General features: G+C 36.1%; 1 protein-coding gene across 2 annotated transcripts; it reads left to right on the forward strand.

Annotated features, from left to right (window-relative positions):
• Positions 1-4,943: 4,943 nt before the first annotated feature.
• Positions 4,944-20,888, forward strand: LOC142358448 (E3 ubiquitin-protein ligase RNF217-like). Of its 2 annotated transcripts, none has more exons than XM_075409845.1 (5): positions 4,944-5,312; positions 7,362-7,818; positions 10,968-11,158; positions 13,420-13,558; positions 20,652-20,888. In XM_075409845.1, the coding sequence occupies exons 2-5, from the start codon at positions 7,372-7,374 to the stop codon at positions 20,871-20,873; spliced, it is 999 nt and encodes a 332-aa protein (XP_075265960.1). In that variant the 5' UTR covers positions 4,944-5,312; positions 7,362-7,371; the 3' UTR covers positions 20,874-20,888. The 2 variants fall into 2 exon arrangements, with proteins under 2 accessions (XP_075265960.1, XP_075265961.1); XM_075409846.1 differs by lacking the exon at positions 20,652-20,888 and adding an exon at positions 18,455-18,683.
• The last annotated feature ends 460 nt before the right edge of the window (positions 20,889-21,348 follow it).

Here is a 21,348-nt window from a genome sequence, read left to right on the forward strand (position 1 = left end):
GTAACACTCTTTTGAAGAACTTTATTTATTTTGCGGATCTACGAAACGTATTCATACAAATTAACATAATCACAAAAATTTTATTTAATTAAAAAACTACAACAATACAAGGAGGCTCGGTAATGTGCGTTTGCACATAAAATTCCGACCCGTTCATCTACATTTTTCACTTAATTTTCTACCAAAGGGGGAAGAGATAAAAAAATTAACATATCAACATATCGTTCAACAAACTGCTGTATGAAAAAAACAATCTGCTTAAAATTGCCGGTCAGACCTGTAACTATTATAATATTACTACCGAAAAAGACGGCAATAAAAATCAAACGATTAAAAATATTAGTTACGACGAAAAGTCGTTGTCCATTTTCTGAAAAACAATAAAAACCAAATGAAAATTGCATCCGATAAAACTTAAACCAAAGAAGAGTAACCTCTACTTCATTAGAAAATTATGTGATTTTTCCTCGATGCGACTTGGTAACAAGTCGACAAGAAAAGGGCAAAAGGGGCAAAGTTTAAAAAAACATTGTTTTATTTAAAAAAAAGAATTATTGTCTAACTGATTAGAAACTTCATGCTTCAAATGAAATCATTGAAAAAAATTTTTAAACCTCCATAAAGAGCAATTGAGTCCATTTATAATCCAGGATTTGTCATACAATTACAAAAAGAATGACAAATACTGCCAAAATAAAAAAATTGCACGAAAAAATTTACGCGAAAAAAATTTGCAGTAAAAAGATGTCCCAGCCAATTAAACGTTAAACTTTTCGCTAAGACCGTTAAAAAATATAGAGCGTTTTTTTAGTAGACCAGAGAATCGCCCAATATTGTGATAATGTGAAAAGAAAACAAAAACATACAAAATTGAGCAAATCTGCAAAAATCATTAATGTTTTATGACAACTGGTTGAACTAGAATCAAAGACCATTTTAGAAAAATAAAACCGTTATTAAAAACAAAATGTAGCTCAATGGATAATGGATATTATTTGTATATAGAGATGCTAAGCTACAAGTTAACAGAAAAAAGATTAGCAAATCTCAAAGAACCATTGTCTTTTTTAAAAAAAAAATATTTTCAAAAATTATAGCCAACATAAGCTTTCAACCAGAAGAGTAAACAGTCTATCTTTCAACTTCTTCAGAAACTAACTGGGTCTAAAATTAGTGAGTCTAAGTTATAAGACTATAAAATAAAACTAAAGACATGCTGAACGAAAAAATTTCACAAACAACATTACGAATCCACAGTGTTGACGTCATTCATTTTGTAAAACATTAACCGCAAGAAAACTAAATTTTCATTTGCGTTTCCTTTGAACATCAAAAAGTCTTTTTGTGAAAGGTCCATCTCAAAATGAATGCAAAAAGAACCATAAAAAAAGAAAAGTTTCTAAACTTCACAAAATTCTTCTGAAATAAACTGTCTAAGCCTTGAAGACATCAGTCAAAACGTTTAACCAACAGCACAATTGTTGTTCGGCTCAACATAACAAAAAAGAGTTCTCTCAATAATGAGGCTAAAGTACGAAAATGAAACTGCATTGTAGAGTACAAAAAAACGCAAACCAGAACAAAAAGTGGATAAGTTGACGAAAACATTTATTTTTTTGAAAATCAATTAAACCATTAACTAAATACCTATATTGATTATTAAGTCCTTCTATTAATCTGCAATTGGCCATTGAGACCTTTATGTACCCAATATTTGGCATATGATATCAACATTTTTTGCTACACCAATTTCTATACCTTCAAAATAACGGTGGCGCAGGCCTTAAAACCATATGTTATGCGCAAAAAAAGTATTTTCAATCACCAATTTTATTAATTTTTTAAATGAGATTGTTAAGTAATGTAGAACGTTATCAAAGAAACAAAAACAGCGTTAAAAATGGGAAATTATGCACAAAAATCACAAAATTTTGTATAAAATCTCGTGGTACGAAAACCAAGAAAACGTTTTTTTAACACACTTCGCCACAATGATAGTTTGTTTTCTATTAGAATAAAGGTTGGGCCTATTTTTACTGAGAATAGGCTAAAGTTGACAAAAATATTAAAAAAAACTAACAATTTCAAAAATTCACTGCAATTTCCTTAAAAGAATTACATTCAGTGACATAAGGAACAATAGGTAACCACCAAAAGTATGGTACAGGCTCACTTAGAACTTTGGAGGAAGCCATTTGGACCTTCCAGTGGTTAAACTTAGTAATGCGACTTCAAAAAAAAATAACAACTGAAGGCAAAACACAAGGTTTCAGTTAACGTTTACTAAAAACGCTTCCTCAAAGTCATAAAAACCCTTAGGTTCTCTGAAAACAAACTATATCTACATTTGGCATCACTTTAACGCAAATTGGAGTAGTGTTTAATGAAGCCGTGAATAAATGTTTATGTCAGTTACAAGCATTGAAAAAAAAGCAAAATATTTTGAAAGGCAACACAAAAAAAAATTTCTGATTGCAGGAATCCATGATAATATCAGCTTTTCTGATTGTAGGAATCCATGATAATATCAAATCTATAGCTGATTTTGCCGCGCGTCCAACAAACTGCTCAATTTTTCCAAATGTTTGCGAACTAGACTAATTGTAGAGGGAAATTCGTGAAATATTAAAAAAAAATGATGCATTTGGTGTAATTATTGAGTTGAATTTGCGAAAAACGGAAAAATTTTGATTCCAGAAGACTTTTATAGTTCACCGAGTTCCAATTAGATGTTTTTGGAGTTTACAGAGATTCTGACTGTGGTTTATAGGCATCCACGTTCGGTAAACTAGAACAAAGTGCGCCAAAAAATTTTATTTTGTGCTATTTATGATTTATCATCATTTTTGATGAAAAAGGTCTGAATTTAGAAAATTTTACAAAATTTTTTAGCCAAAAAAACTCCAATCGAACGAACAATTCAGCGCCACTCCTTTACTCCTAACTGTAAAACACAAAAACACTCTATCACCAAAAATTTCAACTTGTATTAAATAATATTTGCAAAATTGTGTCAAATTTTAGCAAAATTACTGAAAATGTCAATAAAAACTGTCGAATATTCACAAAACTTTAAACCTTGATAGCTCCCTGTAAAAAAAGAAATTCGAAAAAATAATTTTAATTCCAAACTCTAGGATGTACGTGCTTTTCAATGATACCACTCACAACTCTGTACGATGATTATATCGATCGGCCAAAATTGTCTGAACAAAAAAACCCAGTTGAGTATATAGTTCCTCCCTCCCCACTAAAGTGGGGGTCGGAAAGAACAATCACTTTCGAGAAAACATCGATGCAATACTACATTGATATTCCTTTGGGTGAGTGAGGTACCCCAGTGGTCGAAAAGTTTTATAAACTTGCGAGCAATCCTGCAAAGGAATAGATGCTTCTTGCAAGACGCTTGCAGGATTACTGCAAGATTTGAATGACTTTGTAAGGTTTTGAATCTATCTTGCAAGATTCTTTTTCTGGTTACATGGTTACTTTTTTTCCCGATTTTTCCTGCCGGATACTTTGTATTTCAATAGAAATGTGAACAATAGAACAATAGAAATGCGCGGCGTCACAGCAATTTTTTCTAACTTTGCAAACAGCGACAATATTTAAGAGCCTCCCTAGTGATGAGCAGATTCAAATCTTGCAAGAATCTTCCAGGCAAAAAGTAAATAAGGGTAATATAATGTTTTGCAAAACGCCTTTGAAGCAAATTATTGTTTATTTGAACAAGGTTCAAAACCGAAATCATTACTCATTTACCTAAGATGAATAATCGTGAAATGGAACCTCCATGTGATGGAACCATCTAAAAACCATTGTTGCTATTCATTTTTTCAAGGAAATAGCATCTGCAAATGCAGACATTAATTTCAAATCTTGATTGATGTCAGGTGGAGAATTGAGTAAAGCTATTAAAATGGCGACAGTGATCTACCACTTTAAAAAAACGTCATTATATATCGTTTTATTAACTGAATGTTGCCATACAGCCGTATTCATAATCCCAATCGAAGATCAGATCAGATTAGCCAGATAATTACAATGAAACATGTTTGTAATGCCAAGTGATAATTCATTAAATCATTATCGATCTCTTGAACGTGAAGATTAAAAAAACATCGATGACCGTTATTTTGGGTACTTTGACTTTTTGACATTGGGTAAAATGTCACCTAACAGCTGATTGAAACTATATAACTCCCACTAATACTAATTGTTGTCACATTAAGTAAAATTACAGAATTACGCTAATGGGGCGTATACGGTTCATACCATCTAAGCGGAAGCGAGGGAGGTGAGTGGGGGGCGGGGGGGAGAGGGGGGGGGGGGGGGGGGGTGAATTGAGTAGATAATCAAGTAAAGCAATTTGTCATTTTTTACTCCCATTTTTTTCTGCATGTACTAATTTATTCCTTTAAAACTAACTAAAACTGTGATCGCGTTTTGAGAGCTCTTAAACCAATTACCTGTAACAATTGAAACTTGATCTAGCTATCGTGACCGCCAGTGCGTGAAAACACGTGAACAACTTTTTTCGTATCAGTTCACGTTTTTTTTCTTTTGAAGACCCATTTTATTCAACAAATTTGCAGTTAAAACTCCGTTTTTGCGCCAAATGCGCGAATAAATTTCTTTATTGACTATAGGCAAAAATGCTGAATTATTAAACAACTGCTGCAATTTTGGTCTGGTCCATAAACAACAACTACTGTACTGTTTTACTCTCAAACGCTTTTTTCATTCTACATTTAAAAAATATATATCCACTATTTTATATAAACGTACAATTTTATGTACGTATATGCTAAAACATCTTAGCCTCATAGCGTTTGCTGTTTGTTAATCTTTCTGCCGTTAGAAAAAAAAAAATGATACAAAATTTAAATAGTCCCGTGCGGCCGTTTTGCATACAATGCCTATTTTGTTTTTCAAATGACGTCTCTCGCGCTTTAATATTTAAACTCAAAGCATTTGCAAAAAATTGATCAAACGTATTTATTTGCCTTTGCTTGAATACAATTGATGTAAAATTCGTAACGATCGAATGTTTCAATTTTGAGAGCGCGTGATTATTAAAGATTATGATTTTGGCTGTCTTATTGTCTCAAAATTCGAAGTCAAAAAGTTAAATTTGAAACTGATTACGCGAAAATTCTGCATAAATTTAAGTTAATTTAAATTACTTGGCATTGAAGCTGCTTAACTTTGTCATAGCTATTAATGGCTTACTAATTATGAAATTGCTATGAGAACCTTAAAAACGGGGAAACAAATTTTGGCGACAATGGCCAGAGCTCGTTGAAATAAAGGTTTGTTTATTGTATTTATCATCAAAAATTTAGTTCTTCTAAACACCACAGGTAACTAGAGCACAGCTTTTCGGATTTTGTTGTTGACAACGATTGTAAAAATTTTTTATTTAAAGACAACGATTTAAAGATTTTTTAATATCCGATTTTTGAGAAAGATCTCGCGGGTTGTTATTTGGCGGATATAAGGTACTATATTTTTGAAGCTTTCATTCAAAAGTTTTTACTGAAACTGCTCCAAGTATTTTGATAGCCAGTCAACTGCCATTATAGCTTGATATATAAACATTTAAAATTCGATATATTAACATTAATTGACAATGAACATTCAAAATAAACATAAGATTTGAGTTTTGATATTAACGCTCAAAATTAGAGATTTGTAGGGATTTTGAAAAGATTGGGGATTGCGAGAAAATTTTGCGGGATTAATTGATTATATGGGTGACAAAAATATGATCCCGGGCTGGGACTTCCACCCGTATTCCACCGTTATTAAGCGATTATAAGGGTTGTTCACTACCAAGGGTTTTATTATTGTCCCAAAATTTGAGTATGAAATGGATCAAACTTCAAACAGTTGTTGATTTTTACCTAGTGTAGATTCTAAAACCTATAGGTTCTTACTAATATAACAAAATTTGCTTACACGACATAACAGCCATACTAAATATTTTAAGAAATATACTTGTTTTTTTTAACTCCGCCGTAGCCGGTCCTCAGCCCGGTTGAGAAATGGAGGAGGGAAACACCGCCGAAAGATAATGAAAAAGTCTCAAAAGCTGATTGCTTAATCAACTTGAGATATTTCCGACACTACTGTAGCTAAATAATTTCATATGATGCTTCTAATTAGACTACCGCGTGATCAGACGGTTTCTGGGCCGAGGAATTTATCGAAAAATAACGGGGAAAAGAGTGTGAAGAGTGTAAAAAGAATGGTTGGATCTTTTCCGTTTGTGCCCCCCCAGTACGTTATGCTCCCCCCAGTGACAGAGCACGTGTCATTACATAGTAAATCATTATGAAAAAATATTGCACGTGCGTCTGGGGGTTGCAAATAATATGCACCCACTAAGCTGGGGGGGCACAAACGGAAAAGATCCGAATGGTTTTACACCGTTAGTGCTGCCCTTAATAAGGGTGAAAAAAAGTGGAATTTAAGAGTGTAAAAAAGAAATAAAGGTGTAATGAAGGTGTAATTTCTATGATTTACACTTTTTTTAATTACACCGTTCACTTATTTTTACACTCTTATTTTACACCGTTATCTTAATTTTACTCTCTTATTTTACACCATTAAATCTTATACTCTTAAATTCCGTTTTTTCACCCTTATTAAAGGTAGCACTAACGGTGCAAAAATAAATTTTTTTGGATCTTTTCCGTTTGTGCCCCCCCCCCCAGTACGTTATGCTCCCCCCAGTTACAGAGCACGTGTCATTACATAGTAAATCAGTATGTAAAAATATTGCACGTGCATCTGGGGGTTGCAAATAATATGCACCCACTAAGCTGGGGGGGCACAAACGGAAAAGATCCATTTTTTTACACTCTTTACACTCTTTTCCCCGTTATTTTTCAGTAAATTCCTCGGCCCGGGATGTTGGCAATATATGGGGGGGGGAGAGAATAAATAAATTGGATTGAAAAGAAGAAGAACTATATACGCTCTTACAATAAACTAAGAATTCAGAGTCCGATTTAGCAATTGGTCTCACTTTATTACCTAAATTTGATCCATCAGTATTTTATTTGTTTTCTGACGACAATTAAGCGAACTTGATATTGGTTCGTGTTCTGACAAGCAAAAGTCATTATATCATTATAGAGTAATTGGCGGACAAGTTTGAGCTGTGTAATGTCAAACTGAGAAACTTATTGGGCCATTTAGTCGAAAATTAGCTCATCAGATTGTAATCTGTAATCTGTTCAGCTGTAATAATGAGCATACGCAAATAATTGATTCAAAGTCCAAAAACCTAACTTTAAAACCTTAAATCGTCAGTTGTTTCAACTTAACTTGTAAAATTTTTACCGCTTCTTTAGCTCAACTACAATGAGCCAATCAGAACTTCCTCATCAAACAGCTGACCAAATCCACCCTGAAGCGGAAGATCCACCAAAACTTCCAGAAACTCCACCTCCTCCGCCTCCACCTGGTGAATTGGAAGTTTCCGAAATGACGGAAATTAGTGAGTCGGTCGATCAGGGAGCCAATCAGAATAGAGCAGAGACCGTTCTCGATTTATCACGCGACACTTTAGGCGACAATACATCAACGAACGCTGCTTTAGCCGAAGTTCAATCTGAGACTAGTTTTTCAACTGACAGAAGAGCTTGGTTGTTGTGTTTTATCTGTTTGGAGCTTGCGAGTGGAGAGAAAATGAGTTGTTGTAAAAACTTTACATGCTACATGTGTTTCAAACTACACGTGAAAACTCAGATATCAGGCGGGCGATTTGAGATCACGTGTCCTTTTTGCGACAAATCAGTACAACAATCCGTAAGTTGTTCCCGGGTCGAGGATTCTCCCCAAAAATAACGGGGAAAAAGAGTGTAAAGAGTGTAGAAAAAAAGTTTTTTGCACCGTTAGTTCTTACACTCTTACACTTTTTTCCCCAATAAGTAGGAGTGGAATACGCATTACACCCTAATCCCTGCTAATTAGGGGCGGATTAAGCGTAAAACCTCGGCCCGGGTTGTCATTGTTTCTTCTAATCAGAATGTTTCAGATTATGCTCATTTCTGAAGCTAGGAGGACCCATTTTTTGTTATCAAGGCAGAGAGGGTAGTAGATAATAGCTAGGCAAAATGAAACCTCAAATTGTCGACCAAAGAGCCTACAAGTCGGTTTTTTGTATTGAAATCTAAAAACCCATGTGTTGGGGACAACTTTATGAGCTGCATATGATTTTTTTGAATCCAAAAAATGGAGTAACTGCCGTCAAACAAGAAAAAAACGGAAAAATATCTTAATTTTTTAAAGTCTAAAACCGCAATGTTTCGTTGCATTTAATTTTTCGAGAAAACGATGAGTTGATCAGAGTAACATCTAACAAAAAAAATCCAAAAAATGCGTCAAATTTTGTTATAAAAGCTTGTATATATTTTTTATAGAATTTTCTTGCATATAATTTTTTTGTACATAATTTCTGTCACAAAAATTTCATAAACACTATTATCAGTTAAGAAATTTTTTTAAAGTTCCAAAGATAGTATGATCATTGTGGTACGAGAATAGAGTATCAAAAAAGAAACAAAATTTCTGCAACAGAAGTAGCCCTTTTTGCCCCGCACGTTTGCAATTTTGCACCCAATGGCTCATATGCAATATTTCCTTAAATATCTCGAAACACAAAAATTTGCCACAATTTTACACTTTTTCGTTGCAGGCAATGTTTTTTTGTTATCCGGATAACAATTTTTTCATTTTAGCAATTCTTTTTCTTTAAATAGATTTTCGGATCTAATCTGCTTTGGCCCCACAACTTAGAGAACTTATATTTTTACGCCCCCAGGCGTACGTGCTATTTTTGCGTTGTAACGTGCTATATGAGAATCTAAAATTTGCAACTGGGGGGGGGCAAAAAAGATCTGGTGGGACAGAATAGATCCAGATTTTCAATGATACACTCATAAAGCAAAAAAAAATGGGGACCAGTGTACTGCTTTAGAAGACATCTAGGGAAATAAAAGCCGTTGAATATTTTCTGCCCCAGAGTTTGATGTCCTTCTCAAATGCTGTAATTCCGTTTTCAAGACCACCAAAGCATATAAATGCATTTTAAGAGTGAAAAAATGAGATCAAGCAAATTATTTCAAAGTTTTCCAGAAACTAGATTTCTCTGAAGGAATTTCAATTTTACATGCATTCAAAAATGTCGAAACTTTATTGCGTCTACGTATTTTGGAATCTGCTCACTTTTCATAATATCGTCAGCGTTTTCATTTTCTGACGACTACAAAAATAGTGAATGTTCATCGAATGGTTAAGCGTTTTATTGAAAAAAGTAACGATAATAGTTGTTCTGACAATTTTGAAAACTCTCCTTCTATTTCATTCATTGCAGAAAAAAAGCTGTGATTATCATTATATATATATATATATATATATATATATATATATATGTATATGTATATATATATATATATATATATATATATATATATATATATATATAAAAAGCAAGCTTCTTAGGATTCATCAGTATATATAGCAACCAATTAGTTATAGAAAATCAACCATAAAAACCGCGAAAAGTTTTCTCATTTTTATGTTTATCATGTTTTGTTGATAATTTGCGTGGTGTGAAAGGTGACGGTGAGAATTGAACAACAGTTTCAAGTAGCAAAGTTTTTGTTTTGTTTTTTAAATGTGTACTTTTTTTCTTGATGTATTTCGACAACAAAATAGGCAGGAAAATTCTAAAACCTTAAACAAAAGCCAAAGTATATTCAAAAGATCCGAAAGTCAAAACATCAAACCATCCCAAAGAAATCTCCATTGATCTTTCAAAAAATAAAATCTGTTTGAAGTAATTTACCGGTTTTCATTCTGTATCAACAAAATTTTGATTGGATTTGTGCGCTTTTCGAAGAATCATTTTGGCGAATTTTTGGCACATTTTTTTTCGTTTTCGGAAAAAATTTGTTATGTGTTCATTTTGTTTTTGCTGACATTTAAGAGGTATTTGCATTTCAGATATATTGAAATCCAACATGGAAAGAATATCCGGGTAAAATTCCCAAAAATTGTTTTCTCTTGAAGTCTTGAAATCTTATTCTCTACTGAATAAATGTTAAGTTCTGGAGCGTGTACAACGTCTGGGTTGACTTTTCATTTTTATTGCTCGCTATTTCTAGACGGCAAGAGTTGAAATGTACAAATTAAACTGACTCTTTTTTTCTGCGATACGTGTTCACAAATATGAACTGTGACAGAAACCAATGATGTTGTATTACTTGGCTTTGTCTGATCAATATGTGCAATGTGTGCTGAATGTGTCAAGAAAATTAGTTTTCAGTATTGTGCCAAATTTTTGAAAAATTCCAGATTTAGTTTTTCTTCGTATCTGTCTCCCTTATGGGCTTTTAAGTCTGAAAGGAGCATTAAATTAACTTTGATTTTTTTTCTGTAGAAATTTTTGGCTCTATGGATTTCAACATATGACTTATTGTAAATTTTAGTTTAGAGATGTCTCATTTTGTCTTTTTTTTAGCGTTTAAGGGTTAAAGAAATGAGCCTTGCAGGGGTGAAAGATAGATGTTTAAACGAGAAAATGTTTTTTTTTACAATTTTACAATTTAGGTTAACCGATCCTATTCTGATTTCTTTGTCTTCTTTGTTTCTTTGTTTTTGTTATAATTTTTTGTGATAATAATTCAATAAGTGACAATAATTCAGAAAAAGTAATGACTCTCAATTTTTCTGAATTATTGCCACTTTTTGGTCTATTCTTCAGCTGTTCACATTCAGAAAGTGTTCGCATTTCGTTTCAAACTCGTGGACTGTATTTGAATAATCGTCCTGTGTTGGGTTTTTATTAGATCTGACGTGTAAGCCGAAACAGGCTGTACTAATGTTATTTTTACAATATTTTCAAGCGGTCTATATCAGAGTCAATAGTTTATAATGAGTTATTTTTTTAACAGGAGATGCTTGAGTGTCTGGATGAGAAGACTAGAAAAGTTCTGGCTCGTCTGCTGTTGATTTCGAGTCTGAAGAAGAACGAGAAGCTCTGTCCCAAGTGTGACTTCCTCCAGAAAGTGCCAATGAGCCAGACTAAGCCACAAACTGCAGATGCTCCACATGATATCACGTGCTCTCAATGCTCTCTCAACTGGTACTTTGCTTAGAATATTTCCCTGCACGTTAAAGACACATGATTGAATTTCAAATTATGTGCAGTCATGATTGGCTCCAAACAAATCCTAGAGCACAAAAAATTTCTTGAATTCTTCTCTTTTCAATCTCGTTTACTGGTTACTTTCACATTACAGGCGTCCAAACGCGTCGTGCACGTGAAACATACTTTCAAACTTCGCGGACGACAAAGCGGTGCCACATATGGAAATTCCAGTCATTGTTTTTCACTTTAAACTGGAAGTTGAAAAGTGAAAACTGCCTTTCACCGCAAAATATGTTTGATGGAAGCGCGTTCCGCAAAGAATGGTGCGGCAGATTAATTACATTATGATCTTTCACTTTAGTAATCAAAAGGTTTAAAAGGACTAACATTGAGCGGCAAAAAGATTAAAAAGACTAAAATTTTGTGAAATGCCCTTACAGCTGAAGGTATCTATTTTCACATTTATTTTATACTATTTTTCATTTTAAGGCTTTTAATTGCCTTATGGAAACCGCTTTCACAAAATTTAAGCGCTTTCCGCATTTAACGGAAGTAGGCAACGGAAAGCGCACCGGAAAGCTCAAGTAGTTTTTTTTGGTACCGGTAGACTCTCGTAATGTAGAACTACACTATGGGACCAAAACACAACGTAAAACATGATTTGAGCTCTTTATGCGTGATTTGGGCTGTAAATTTAATTTTCATTAAAGCTAGAAAAAAGACAATTCTTTGTCGTTTCCTTCCTCTTCATTTGCTGAAATAAAAATTGAAACGCTTTGTTATTAATTTTTGTTTAAAACGTTGTTGCTTTTGGAAATGTGCGAATTTTTGTAAAAAAGCACAGAATGAGCTGAGCGTAAAGTCACATCCAGTGCACACCGTGCATAAAGGCCTCACCTGGAATTGAATTTTTAAGCCCAGCGTTGCAGGGCATCTCCTGCGAAGATATAGAAAAAAAACTTGCATAAATAGAAAGGGAAAAGGACTTTCTTAGAAATTTTGAGAAGCACGAAAAAAATGCATTGTCGGCCCTCTCAAAGTAAAAAATTTGAGGTACCGTAATAGCCAGCTTATAGTCCGGATTTCAAAGCAACTACAGTTTATAGCAATTTTGAAGCAGCGGTCACATAAACAAACAATTTCTTGGTGGTAATTCAAAAGAAAATGTGATGCAATTCTTGAAAAAAATTGGGATCGGAGGTGGTAAAAACCAATTTATATCGACAGTCAATTAGAAAAAGTTTCAAAAAACTAAAAGCGTTGTAATGTGATATCAAATCAATGATCTGATCTCTTTTTTTATATAAGGTTTTCGAATATTTTCAGTAAAAATTTTATTTGTGCATATTTTTCTGGTGCCTTAGTGTATCAACCAGGGTATAGCTTAAACCTAAGTAGATTGCTCCCCCGTCCCTTCGTGAGTATAGTTCTGATCCATCATAACTTTATTTTATTGTGTGGGTAGTTATCTTCAAAGATCTTGCAAACTTCTAGCAAGGGATGCTCATTTTACAAGATCTTGCAACACAAATTCTTATCTCGTAAAAAAATCAGATTTTGGGAAAAGATGTGTTATTTTTCTAATAATCCTTTCATATTCAGTGCAGAGGAGCTGTGCTCTCATTGATTTATATGATGAAATTACTACTACATGGCAATCAGCTGCTTTTAGGGCTAATTGTAGTCGCGAGAATTTCATTTAGCCTTATGGTTCGGCTAATTTTTTTTAGATAATTGAGACTGCATTTGGATACCGAATTTTTAAGAACCATGGCATACGCAAATGTTTATTAATTAAGTTTTCGTTCATTTCTGCTAATTGGGCGCGTTGAGTGAGACTATATATACTCAGTAAATGCAGCCGATTTTTTTCAACAACCACGTCCTCTTTGGTACCTCGCAGGGAATCGTTTCCCCTTCTAAAGTATACTACTTAATGTCATATTACAAAATAATCAAAATTTTCACACAAGATACGATCCAGATAAGTTTTGGTTGATATCTGCCAATTGATTAATACCCAGCTTTAGTTGTTTGACCTTAGACCGCTTTGATCAGACCATTTTCCAGACTTTGCCCTCTGATAGTGCAACCATTGTCCAGACCATCGTGCGACTCAAGCATTTCCCAGACCATGTAATTTGGGTCACACCACGCCACCTGTGAGCGGCCCAAATAGTCTGATCAGAGCCGTCTAGGTTCGCACAACAAAGCCTGGGTATTTCAATAGGATAACAGCCAGGTGTTTGTTCCAGGTGTTTCTACTGCCACTCACCCTCTCACAAGGGACTCAGTTGTAAGGAGAACCAAAAACCTGACACTGCATTTGTAGAGTGGAGGACCACAATAGACCCTGACCTAAACCCAAATGCACAAAAGTGCCCAAAATGCCAGGTGAGAATCTCTCTCTGATGATCAATTGTCGAGATTCCGGCACCAAAACGGTTTCAGGCTCGTTCCTTTTGTCAGGGAGTAGAGCGAAACCCTAATTAGTGCTATCAATTCGTCTTTGCCCTGAAAATGGATCCGATTTTATGCTTTTTTGAGGTGATGAGGGTGATGAGGATAAATGATACTTCTATCTGTAGCCAAAAAGTGTACTGTAAGAGGGAAAAAATTGATCATTGTATAGATGTATTTAACAAAAATAAGGATGGCAAAGATGGCCAAATTCTCCAGATATTTTTATGCTCTCTTAATCAATTTTGGATATTCTACTTCTATCAGAACAGTTTCAAAAAACAAAAAATACCGACATCATCAGCAATACTCTAATTAAGTGATTACACATTGAAAGAAACGCACATTGAAACTTAGTGAAACCCTTTAACTGAAAACAAGGAGTATCAGTAACGTGCATTTGCACATAATGTCGAAAACAAATGCATAAACCCAATGAGAAATGAATCTTAGGGTATTAATAATTGAAAAAAGTTTCTCCTACTCTATGAAACTCTTGACTAACCAATATGTAAACATTTTAAGGTTCATTTCCTGTATCGGTGGCTATTACAATGTTTGTTAAAATGAAAAAGAACAACATATGAAGCTTTAATTTGTTGATATTCCGACGACTGACTAATTTTATAAAAGATCATAAAAATGGAAACGAGCAGTTTTTCAAAAACGGCATTTTGTAGCAGCGCAATACGCCATCAGATGTATTGATACACGCTGAAGTAGCTTCAAATACAAATTTCATTCAAAAATATGAAATGTAGCTAACTTTATCAAAACTTTGTCTGGAAAGAAGAAAGGATTCAACTAATTTATCTTCCTTAAAAATGCTGAGCATTTCTAAGGACGTGATTACTTGAGTTTGCTGAAAAAAAAACACAGAGTCTAATGCGCGAAAGGAAACAATAGGACGAAAAATGATTTTAAAACACAGAAATAATTTTTTCCACTCAATTGACAAAAAATACTCTTTGATCTGTTTGAGTTTTTATAATTTTTTTATTTGATAGCAGCTGAAACACCAATCATTGAACAAACCTTTGAATTTTTGTAATTAATTAATCAAAAGATTTTTTATTCAATTCAGATTTATTGCTGAATTTTAAGTTCAGAATTAATTTAAAAAGCGAAGTGGTGAATTTAAGGAGTCTGATTCTTATCAGTTCTCCGTTCTTGACGTTTATTCTGTAGTTTAATTATTTCAGTTATTTGTCAGTTATTTCATACGTTTTACAAGAAATCAGATTTGACTGACAGTTATAACAGAACAACTATTTCAAATCTCCAAATAATAATATTTCAGAAAAATTGTTTTCGAAAATATAGAAATGCGATCTTAAAATGCTTATCTTAACAGAAAAAATATCTTTTAAAAATGCGGGACTCTGACCCAATCAGTTTTGAAAAACTACTCTCGGTCAAAGAAGAAATATACTTATTCTGGAAAATGTTAATATGTAAATTTAAAGATTTTCATATATTTTTGGGATCTTTTCCGTTAGTCCCCTCCCCCGCCCCCACCAGTTTAGTGGGCGCATATTATTTGCACCCCCAACACGCACGTGCCATATTTTTAGATGATGATTTACTATGTAATAGCACGTGCTCTAACTGGGGGGCGCATAACGTACTGGGGGGGGGCACAAACGGAAAAGATCATATTTTTGAAACATTTGTCTTCATTGGCATTGTTCTCTCATATCGATTCTGATGTCAGAGAATTCAAGCAAATTATCGCTAATTCGAATTGCAAAAATATTTTTTATATAATGAGTTGAGACAATTTTCGAGAAATTTTTTTCTCTTCAGAACTAAATTTTGATATGAAAGAAAATCTCATCAAAAGGGGATAATGATTCAAAACTCATATTCCGAAAGTCATATTCTTGACAAAATAGACAATAGTGGGATTAGACAATAGTTTCTGTTTTGAACCCCCACCCCAGCTTAATGGGCTTAAATCTTTTACGGCGAACGCAAAGGAAGCCGAAGCAAAAGTAAGCCGACAGAAAAGCAAGTCGAAAATTATGTAAAAGTTATGCAATCTATCAGAAATAATACATTGTTAGCCGTTACAATCAATACTGCGAGTAACATTATAATGCATAATGTATTCCAATGCACCAAATAAACAAAAATACGCCAACTTTTAGACTTTTAGTGGGTACAAGCTTCAGCGGACCACTGACAAGGGCCATGCGTCTCATCCGCTGTGGGATGTAATCCGGAAACCGCGGGCCAGTTATCGCGATGAAGCAGCGACGCCCGCGAAGCGTGCCCACCGATCCGCCAGGGGCAACTTTAAACATAAACTGACAAATGTCGGAAGAATTGTTTTGAACGACAGGCGAGGCAATTTAATTCATGGTCTTTTAGTCTAGATCAATTTTTCTTTATTGGTGCAAAAAACTTTCACCCCACCGGGAATCGAACCACTGACCTCTCGATCCATGGGCAGCCGCACTTACCACTGCGCTACGAGTCACTTAATTTAGCTTTGCTGCAACCGATTTTATTTTAGCAACTTCGAAGCACTAGAGATCACTCAAAAATGATGAATGAAAGCGTAAAAAAGTCACTTCAGAAGTAAAAGAATGTTCTAGAAGAAAAGCGCAAAATTGTCAAGCGAAAATTTTGCATAAAAAACATAGCCGGTAGAATACCGGAAACGACTCGAATCGTCGTGCAAAATAATCTCTATCCTAACTTGGACAAAATCAGAATATCGAAAAAAACACTAGAAATAACAAAAATAGTAGACCAACATAACATAAAAAGCGTTATAATTTTTTCAGGTCAGGGGTGTGGGTTGGCGCTGGTGGGGGGAAGGGGGGTTGGTAGGCGGAGGCAGGTAGGTGGTGGTGGGGGTGTAGGTAGGTGGGGTGGCGGGTAGGTTCGTGGGGGGATAGGTACGAGGAGGGGGGTAGTTACGTTGGGGTTGGGGGGTAGGTACGTTGGGGGGGGGGTAGGTACGTGGGGGGGGTAGTTTTTTTTGGGGGGGGGGGGTAGGTAGTTAAATGGGATCAAATTTTCCCAAATTGACCTCTTCACCTTGAATTACAGACTGTTACCAATTGCTATACATTAGAAACTAAGCTATTGTTAAAGTCCAATGTTCGAAAACAGAATTCGACAATCAAAAACGGAGATAAAAGCTCGAATAGAAAGAAGTCAAAATTCAAGTCATGAACAAACTTGCTTTCTGCTAAAGAAACATAGCCGGTAGAATACCGGAAACGACTCGAATCGTCGTGCAAAAAATATCTACCCTAACTTGGACAAAATCAGAATATCGAAAAACACTAGAAATAACAAAAATAGTAGACCAACATAACATAAAAAGCGTGAGAAGTTTTTCAGTTCAGGGGTGTGTGTAGGTGCTGGGTGGTGGGGGGGGGGTTGGTAGGTGGGGGTAGGTAGGTGGTGGTGGGGGTGTAGGTAGGTGGGGTGGGGGGTAGGTACATTGCGGGGGGGGGGGAGGTAGGTAGAAGGTAGGTACGAGGGGGGTTATGTACGTTGGGGTTGGGGGTAGGTACGTTGGGGGGGGGGATAGTGACGTGGGGGGGGTAGTTTTTTTTTGGGGGGGGGGGTAGGTAGTTAAATGGGATCAAATTTTCTCAAATTGACCTCTTCACCTTGAATTACAGTTTGTTACCAATTGCTATACATTAGAAACTAAGCTATTGTTAAAGTCCAATGTTCGAAAACAGAATTCGACAATCAAAAACGGAGATAAAAGCTGGAATAGAAAGAAGTCAAAATTCAAGTCATGAACAAACTTGCTTTCTGCTAAAAAAAAACCTGTACAATATCCTTACTCCTCTTCGAGTCGTAAAAACCTGTAGAATCTCAATACTCCTCTTCGAGTCGTAAAAAGACACACACGTTTACAATAATTGCTATGCACTTCGTTCAAGAGCAATTAAAAACCGGTATCCCAAAATTTTTCGGCTTACTTGACGTCATTTTCAAAATTCGGCTTGCTTGTCTATCGGCTTGCTTGACCACCACCGTCTTTTACGCCCCCAAGCGCACGTGATTTTTTACATAGTAACGTGGTACATTACATCATGTAATTTGTACATGGGGGCGTAAAAAACACTGGGGGGGGGGGGCAAAACAGAATTGGGGTAGGTAGAAGGTAGGTACGAGGGGGGTTATGTACGTTGGGGTTGGGGGTAGGTACGTTGGGGGGGGGGATAGTGACGTGGGGGGGTAGATTTTTTTTGGGGGGGTAGGTAGTTAAATGGGATCAAATTTTCTCAAATTGACCTCTTCACCTTGAATTACAGTTTGTTACCAATTGCTATACATTACAAACTAAGCTATTGTTAAACTCCAATGTTCGAAAACAGAAGTCAACAATCAAAAACGGAGGTAAAAGCTGGAATAGAAAGAAGTCAAAATTCAAGTCATGAACAAACTTGCTTTCTGCTAAAAAAAAACCTGTACAATATCCTTACTCCTCTTCGAGTCGTAAAAACCTGTAGAATCTCAATACTCCTCTTCGAGTCGTAAAAAGACACACACGTTTACAATAATTGCTATGCACTTCGTTCAAGAGCAATTAAAAACCGGTATCCCAAAATTTTTCGGCTTACTTGACGTCATTTTCAAAATTCGGCTTGCTTGTCTATCGGCTTGCTTGACCACCACCGTCTTTTACGCCCCAAGCGCACGTGATTTTTTACATAGTAACGTGGTACATTACATCATGTAATTTGTACATGGGGGCGTAAAAAACACTGGGGGGGGGGCAAAACAGAATTGATCCTACTTGGAGTTAGGTCCGCAGAAGCAATCAATGTTGAAGTTTGTGTGTTGATAATTTAGATCCACATTCAGAGAGACGGTGGCTGTACACACATGAAGTGTTCACGGTGCAAGACAGACTTCTGCTACAAGTGTGGCAAAGGCATTCAACTGGACTCTGGCCTACAGACTGTTAGTGGGAGACCACTATGACAAATACAGCATAGTAGGATGTCCCACTCTACTCTACCCTCACTCAAAAGTCAAAAGAACATCTGTCAGGACGCTAGTTTACAGTAAGTAGAGTATGACTGGTGACCGGACGGGTTTTGGAAAAAAAACCCACGGACAATAGATCGACAATAGATCGACCCGACCGGACAATAGATCGAAAGGACAACAGATCGAAAACAGAAAAATCGGGACAATAGATCGGAAATCAATCTCTATTCTTATTGGTTGAAATTGAGCATTATCTGCGAGCTGCAATATATTTACCACATTCTGGCCATGCCTCGCGAGCCATTGCCATGCCTTAGCGGCCCGTGGGACTTGATATGAATCTATCACAACCGAACAAATATCACAACAGAACGTACCGTCGTCGACTGTATTATATGCTGTATAATAAATGAGCGCTCAAATCTGATTGGCCAAAACGCAACTTAAACAATTAAATTTTCGATCTATTGTCCCAATTTCTGCTTTCGATCTGTATTTTTCGATCTATTGTCCTAGAAAGCACCAGTATGACTAGGTTCCCTAGACAAGGGTTCCAGAACCGACATACGTTCTTATAGATCTTGACTTTGTATGATTACCGGGGAAAATGAATCTCAAGAACTCATTGTTGGGTTACTCTGGTGTATTTTTTATCGATTGAGCGTTATAGCTGTTACGATTAGAGTAGTTTACAACTATTATTATTAATTTTTAATTATTAATTTTTTGTATGAAACTTGTATGATTACGGGGAAATCATATATGACCTTGTATGAAATCAAGGAAAGTTGTATGATGGGCAACCCAGGTGGATCGCAGACAGGAGTTATTAAATCGGGTTTAAATGACGGGGGGGGGGGTAGGTAGTTAAATGGGATCAAATTCTCTCAAATTGACCTCTTCACCTTGAATTACAGACTGTTACCAATTGCTATACATTACAAACTAAGCTATTGTTAAAATCCAATGTTCGAAAACAGAAGTCAACAATCAAAAACGGAGGTAAAAGCTCGAATAGAAAGAAGTCAAAATTCAAGTCATGAACAAACTTGCTTTCTGCTAAAGGAACATAGCCGGTAGAATACCAGAAACGACTCAAATCGTCGTGCAAAAAAATCTCTACCCTAACTTGGAGAAAATCAGAATATCGAAAAAAACACTAGAAATAACAAAAAAGTAGACCAATATAACATAAAAGCGTTAATTTTTTTTCAGTTCAGAGGTGTGGTAGGTGCTGGCAGGTAGGTGCTGCTGGTGGGGCTGTGGGAGGTACGTTTCCGGGGGGGGGGTAGGTACGTGTAGGGGGGTAGATAGGTTGGGGAGGTGGGTAGTGCTGGGGTAGTGTGGTAGTTGGGGGTAGCTAGGTGAAGGGAGGGGGTAGGTGGGTGCGGGGTAAGTTTGGGGTAGGTGGGAGAGGGGGTTGGGGTAGGAAGGTGTTGGGGGGTGGATAGGAGGTGGGGGGGGGGGGGTTGTGCGGTGTAGTTTAGATAATTAGGGGTGACTTATATAGAAACAAAAAAATCTCAAAATGACCTCTTGACCTTCAACATTACCAGCAGTTCCTAAATACTATACATTACAAGCTAAGCTACTGTTAAAGACCAATGTTCGAAAAGAGAAGTCAACAATCAAAAGGGAGGTAAAAGCTCGAATAGAAAGAAGTCAAAATTCAAGTCATGAACAAACTTGCTTTCTGCTAAAAAAAAACCTGTAGAATATCAATACTCCTCTTCGAGTCGTAAAAAGACACACACGTTTACAATAATTGCTATGCACTTCGTTCAAGAGCAATTAAATACCGGTATCCCAAAATTTTTCGGCTTACTTGACCTCATTTTCAAAATTCGGCTTGCTTGTCTATCGGCTTGCTTGACCACCACCATCTTTTACGCCCCCAGGCGCACGTGCTTTTTTACATAGTAACGTGGTACATTACATCATGTAATTTGTACATGGGGCCGTAAAAACACTGGGGGGGGGCAAAACAGAATTGATCCTACTTGGAGTTAGGTCCGCAGAAGCAATCAATGTTGAAGTTTGCGTGTTGATAATTTAGATCCACATTCAGAGAGACGGTGGCTGTACACACATGAAGTGTTCTCGGTGCAAGACAGACTTCTGCTACAAGTGTGGCAAGGCATTCAACTGGACTCTGGCTTACAGACTGTTAGTGGGAGACCACTATGACAAATACAGCATAGTAGGATGCCCCACTCTACTCTACCCTCACTCAAAAGTCAAAAGAACATCTGTCAGGACACTAGTTTACAGTGAGTAGAGTATGACTGGTGACCGGACCGGTTTCGGAAAAAAAACCCGACAAGATCGACCCGACCGGACAATAGATCGAAAGGACAACAGATCGAAAACAGAAAAATTGGGACAATAGATCGAAAATCAATCTCTATTCCTATTGGTTGAAATTGAGCATTATCTGCGAGCTGCAATATAATTACCACATTCTGGCCATGCCTCGCGAGCCATGGCCATGCCTTAGCGGCCCGTGGGACTTGATATGAATCTATCACAACCGAACAAAATATCACAACAGAACTTGTTATATGCTGTATAATAAATGAGCGCTCAAATCTCATTGGCCAAAACGTAACTTAATTTAATTTTCGATCTATTGTCCCAATTTTTGCTTTCGATCTGTTATCTTTCGATCTATTGTCCTAGCACCAGTATGACTAGGTCCCAGAACCGACATACGTTCTTATAGATCTTGACTTTGTATGATTACCGGGAAAAAT

Source organism: Convolutriloba macropyga, unplaced genomic scaffold (genome assembly GCF_964194025.1).
Source record: "Convolutriloba macropyga unplaced genomic scaffold, txConMacr16.3 SCAFFOLD_1061, whole genome shotgun sequence".
Taxonomy (NCBI): Eukaryota; Metazoa; Xenacoelomorpha; order Acoela; family Convolutidae; genus Convolutriloba; species Convolutriloba macropyga.

Bases quoted from the DNA above. Each gene is read 5' to 3' on its own strand.
- LOC142358448 (XM_075409845.1), top strand. From the start codon at position 7,372: ATGAGCCAATCAGAACTTCCTCATCAAACAGCTGACCAAATCCACCCT. The intron at 7,819-10,967 runs GTAAGTTGTTCC...TTTTTTTAACAG, and splicing joins ACAAATCAGTACAACAATCC to GAGATGCTTGAGTGTCTGGA. The intron at 11,159-13,419 runs GTACTTTGCTTA...TGTTTGTTCCAG, and splicing joins TCTCAATGCTCTCTCAACTG to GTGTTTCTACTGCCACTCAC.